This window comes from Cololabis saira, chromosome 18, assembly GCF_033807715.1.
Source record: "Cololabis saira isolate AMF1-May2022 chromosome 18, fColSai1.1, whole genome shotgun sequence".
Taxonomy (NCBI): Eukaryota; Metazoa; Chordata; class Actinopteri; order Beloniformes; family Belonidae; genus Cololabis; species Cololabis saira.
In genome coordinates this window covers 9,348,456-9,354,455 of record NC_084604.1, presented here as the reverse complement: position 1 = coordinate 9,354,455, position 6,000 = coordinate 9,348,456, and the positions used below count along the sequence as shown (strand labels likewise).

The 6,000-nt window shown below is 36.7% G+C and overlaps 1 protein-coding gene across 1 annotated transcript in view; it reads left to right on the top strand.

The window, feature by feature from the left end:
• The first annotated feature begins 1,685 nt into the window (after window positions 1–1,685).
• Window positions 1,686–6,000, top strand: part of gtf3c2 (general transcription factor IIIC, polypeptide 2, beta) — a 68,390-nt gene continuing 64,075 nt past the window's right edge. Inside the window, exons 1-2 of the mRNA XM_061706909.1 lie at window positions 1,686–1,949; window positions 5,207–5,295. Coding sequence (XP_061562893.1) covers window positions 5,271–5,295 — 25 coding nt within the window. The 5' untranslated portion in view covers window positions 1,686–1,949; window positions 5,207–5,270. The remainder of the gene's footprint in view (window positions 1,950–5,206; window positions 5,296–6,000) is intronic.

The window sequence follows — 6,000 nt, the reverse complement described above, 5'->3', positions numbered from 1 at the left end:
TGTCAGTTAATTGTAATCTGTTAGCAGTTATGAATGTTAGATTTTCTTTATACTTTTTTTGGTTTAATCAAATTAGTGTGCTCAGTGAGGTTATCATTACTATATTCAGAGGTGTCTTCAGTATTCACATTCATTACTCAGGTAGAAGTATAGATACTAGAGTTTAAAAATACTCCTGTAGAAGTTGAAGTATCAACTCAAGTTTTTTACTCAAGTAAAAGTATAAAAATATTGGTTTCAAAACTACTTAAAGTATAAAAGTAAAAGTAATGTAAGGGGGGAAAAAGCCATTAAGGACAAAAGCCATTGAAATGAATGCATCTTAGTATAATGCAAATATATTAAAGAACCATATATGTGTACTACAAGTCATCTGATCACATCACCCCCGTCCTCATCCAACTCCACTGGCTCCCAGTCCAATACCGTATCATTTACAAAAACCTCCTCCTCACCCACAAAGCCCTTCACAACCTAGCCCCCACTTACCTCTGTGACCTATTGCAAGATTACACCCCCTCCCGCACCCTCCGCTCAACCTCTGCTGGACTTCTTTTCACTCCCACCTCACACCTTAGCACCATGGGTGCCCGAGCTTTCAGCTGCTCGGCACCCAGACTCTGGAACTCCCTCCCCCCACACATAAAACAAATAGACTCCATCACCACATTCAAAACACAACTCAAAACCCACCTGTTCAAACTTGCCCATTCACTATAACCGGACATCACGCACTACTTCCCACCAGTTTGTTTGTCTACTGTTATATTATTTGTCTTGTTGCTTGTATGGATGTTTATTGTATTTTTAATTGTATTTCTTGTGTTTTTATTCTGTAAGGTGACCTTGGGTGTCGTGAAAGGCGCCTCCAAATAAAATGAATTATTATTATTATTATTACTATTGAGCATTAACATGTGTTTCAGAGAGCAGGAGATATGATGACTAGTTGCCTATAAGTATTGTAATGGTGCAAAAAGTCAAACTTCAGAGGCATGTTATCATTTATCCTAACCTTTATTGGAATGTACATCCAAGTTTAGTTGCAGGAATCTGAGGGAACGGATGTAAGAACAAAACTGGACAAGAACATCTGAAACAACCACAACCAAATTCACTCTATCCGGATGGAGCAATTTAACTGGATAGTTTTTATTTAAAGGCCGAAATGAAATAGAGTAACGTGGCTGTTTTTAAAATGTAAGGAGTAAAAAGTAAAGATAATTGCGTGAAAATGTAAGGAGTAAAAGTAAAAAGTCGTCTGAAAAATAATTACTCCAGTGAAGTATAGATAACCAAAATTTCTACTTAAGTAAGGTAACGAAGTATTTGTACTTCGTTACTTGACACCTCTGACTATATTGATATACGTTTTATCTTTGTTTACTTTTGTATGTATTTTGTCTGTTATATTTTAATTTATCATTATTTGTCATGTAGGATAGTTCTGTTTTTCCTTTTCCTTTGGTAGATGTGTGAATGTATATATTATATTTGTTCTTTAATAGTTTTTTTTTTTGTATTTTTTAATTGCATTGTAATCTTTAATTGGCCCCAGGAAGAATAGTCGCTGCTGAGACAGTAACTAATGGGCATCTACAATAAATAAATAAATAAAATACAGGAGGTGGGCGTTACACTATTAAACCGCTAGGGGGCGATGTAGACCACGGGAACTACACGGCAACATGGCGGTCCGGGGAAGCGCTATGTTACTTTAAACTCCCAGAATCAGCGGAAACAATAATGGCTGTTTGGAGGTTTTCATCTCTATAAGCAGGCAAGCGAGTGGATTTATATTGCTGTCCTGGCTCAACGCGACCTGAGAGTTTTTAAAGAATCCTATTGAGCGGGTGTGATCGGGACTCGATCCCTGCTCTCCGCGTCGAGGACGAGGTGGTTCAACCGTCGCCACCAGGGAAGGAGGTCCAGCCGCTGCATTAGTGAGGGTATAATGCTGGCCGCCGCTCAGACAAGGCTGATTTATGGTTCCGCGTTACACCAACCCACAGCCTACGCCGTAGGATACGCGGCGATACACACCGCAACACCGTAGATTTAACGCAGAACCATAAATCAGCCTTAACACGACACATTACTGCCACTGTAGCACTTAGCCTAGCCGTGTGTGCTAGCCACAGGCTTTGCTAGGAAGTGGGGAGACACTCCAGTACAGTAGAATTCTGTCTCTGTATGTATGTATGTATATATGTACATACATATATATATATATATATATATATATGTGTGTACACACACACACACACAGACAGAATTCTACTGTACTCATTGGTTTCATACATGCATCAAAGCCATTTGATCGCATAAATACTTCTAAATTGTTTTTAAAGTTACATCAGAGAGGAGTGCCTGACACTTTTCTAAGGATCCTGTCCTATTGGTTCTCCAACCAGAGCTCTAACCAGCTCTAACTCTAACCAGAGCATGCAGATCAAATGGGGAAATGCTGTCTCTGCTACATTTGGGACAAGTAATGGCTTTAGACAGGGGGGGGGGGGGCTTTTATCACCGTGCCTTTTTAATATTTACATGAATGATCTCTCAGACCAGTTAAGAAACTGTAAAACAGGTTACATAGTTGGCAATGAACTTATTAATCATTTTATGTACAGGACTGTCTCAGAAAATTAGAATATTGTGATAAAGTTCTTTATTTTCTGTAATGCAATTTAAAAAAAAAAAAAAAAAAAAAAAAAAAAAAAAATGTTATACATTCTGCATTCATTACAAATCAACTGAAATATTGCAAGCCTTTTATTATTTTAATATTGCTGATTATGGCTTACAGATTAAGATTCACAGAATATGCAAATTTTTTGAGATATTTGAGTTTTCTTAAGCTGTAAACCATGATCGGCAATATTAAAATAATAAAAGGCTTGCAATATTTCAGTTGATTTGTAATGAATCCAGAACGTATGACATTTTAGTTTTTGTAATTGCATTACAGAAAATCCCAACATTCTAATTTTCTGAGACAGTCCTGTATGCCGATGATCTGGCAATTGTGTCACCTAGCAGTGCTGGGTTTCAAGAGCTTCTCAATATATGTTCTAATTATGGTGTAAAATGTGATGTGAATTATAATGCTTAAAAAGAGTTCTGTTCTTATTTGCAAAGTAAAAGTAGATAAGGACCTCACTTTTCCATAATTTTACCTGTCAGGAGAACTGCTTCCTGCTTGCTCTAAAACTAAATACCTGGGACACATCATCACTGATGACATGACAGATGATCAGAATCAGAATCATCTTTATTGGCCAGGTTCAAACAGTGTCCGACAAGGAATTTGACTCCGGTAATTTCGCTCTTTAGGCAGTAAATAAACAAATAAACAAATGTGGTATTTCTTGACATATGTACAGAATAAACATCTGAAGTGCAGAAGTTTGAGGTAGAGAAAAAGAAAGAAAAAGGACAGCTCTGAATAAAATAAAATAACCTATTTACAATTTTACAATTTTACAAAACAAATGATACAAAAAATTATACAAAAGAAATACAAAAAGTGAGAGGTGCAGCAGAGTGAGGCAGACATGATTATTACCGAAGGTCCTAATGATTATTATTGCACGTGATTGGTTACTCTGAGACTGTTATTTGTGGGAGTTCATCAGAGCAACCGCTTGCGGGAAGAAACTGTCCCTGTCCCTGATGAAGATATGAATAGACAGCGTCGTATTTTATATATGCAGGCTAATTTGTTGACCAGAAGATTTTCCTGGTGTTCAGAGAGGGTGAAAGTGGGTCTTTTTAGGGCTTACTGTACCCCTTTTTATACTTCACCCTTATGGATTAAATTTAAGAAGGCCAGCATCCATAAATTACAGGTTGCGTACAACGATTGTCTGCGTATTTTGCTTGGGAAACCAAGAGGGTCTAGTGCAAGTGAACTCTTTTGTAAAGTACAAGTTATCACTTTTCATGCTCTTTTGAGGCGATTGATGTTCAAATTCATATGTCGACTTAATAGCTCTTGTAATGCCATTATTATGATGTTAACCAACCCAGTCCTCAGTGCTGTAAGATACCAGTCTGCTATGTGGAAACACTGGTATGACTGTCTTTTTTAAATATTGTTGTATGTTTGTTTGTCTTTTTTAATGGACCTGAGTCTAAATAATATAATATACACACACACATAAGTGTGTGTGTGTGTGTGTGTGTGTGTGTGTGTGTGTGTGTGTGTGTGTGTGTGTGTGTGTGTGTGTGTGTGTGTGTGTGTGTGTGTGTGTGTGTGTGTGTGTGTGTGTGTGTGTGTGTGTGTGTGTGTGTGTGAGAAGGTATCAAACTACCTAGTATCCAACATGCAGCTTAATTTGTTTCAATCTAAGAAACTACTTGTGAAGCAAATTATGGATGTAAAATAGTAAAGACATCCTTTCGTTTTATTTTCCGTCCTCAGGATTTTGCCACTAGTGTTGCCAACCGTCCCTTGAAAAACGTAATCGTCCCTTATTTTTAAACTAAAGTACGTCCCTATATTAAGCTGAAAAAGGACGCACTTTGTCCAGTATTACTGTGAGTCAGAAAATAGTCATAAAATGCCAATGGAAAATGGCATTGAGTTGTTGAGTTTTTTTCAGTTATGTTTTTCTGTTTTACTACAACTGTATTCTACAGTCATGGCATTTGACGCACAAATATGTTTACAAGTTTTCTTCAGACTTTCTGTTTGCACTTTTGTTATTGCACTAACAATGTGCACTATTACAGAATGGATGTTCTGCTTTCTTTCTATTGTTTTATATTAATTGATACAATTTTAACTTAAGCAGGACAGATTTCTGTTTAAGAGAGATACTTGATTTATTCAGTTCATTTTGTTATTTTGTATTAAAGTGAATTGCTGGATAATTTGTTTTCCATGTATTCATGGCATTCAAAAATATGCATCTAATTCAATTCAGGTTCGAGTCAAATAGTTAAAAAATCGTTTCACTCACAAAAAAAAGGGGCTAAAAAAATTCACCACGCCAGGAAGGGTGAAGGCAGTCAGGTTGGCCGGCCCTGCAGATGAGGTGGCCCTTATTTATTTTACAGCCCTAGTTGCCACAATGGGACAACATTATCGGGAAATGAAATATGACAGTGTTCACATTTTTTTCAATTCTACATATTTTATATAACCTGTATAAGACTATATTTTTATATCATGAAAATGTTTATGAATTGTGTGTTTCAGATATAAGTGAACTCTGCACACGAAGAGGCGTTTTACAGGACAACTTTAACCCTAACGCCGAGATATGGATCCCAGTGACTCTTTGCAAGGTTTGAAGGCACTTTTCTTGCTCTTGTGGCGCGACTTTTGTGTCTACTTTCCTTCGTTCGTTCGTTCGTTAGTTTTTGTTTATTTTGAACATGTATAGAAAAACAACAAAAAAGATAAGAAAACAAATACAGGTGGGCATTCCACCACATAGAGGAAAAAAACATCATCATCAAAACACATATTTTGAGTTATGCGGCGTTCCATTTACCTCGGAAATCGGAACTGGGAACTGGGAATGGCAGCCATCTTGGAATGGTAACTCGGGGGCGGTGAAGCTTCTCCCACTTTCCCAGTAGGAAATTCCACTTCGAGGGGCGTTCCAGTTGAAAATTCCGACTGGGAACTGGGAAATTCTGACTTCCGAGGACAAATGGAACGCAGCATTACATGTTCGAAAAGGAGTGGGGGGAAGTATACATTTATTTAATCCCACCCTCTTTCCACAACTAAACATAAATTATATGTCTCTATTTATTTTTTATACTATACACTAATTTGCATAAATATATCATTTTTACAAAAATAACTGTTTTTAATACAAGATGTAAGCTCTATCATAAATATAATATAACTATGATATAAATATAATACATATATCTAAGTATATAAACATACAAAGACAACATGACAAAATAGCAGAACACACAGAGCTGGTGATCTTTAAACACAGTCTTCACTTTTTACCTCAATTAAACCATTTCTTT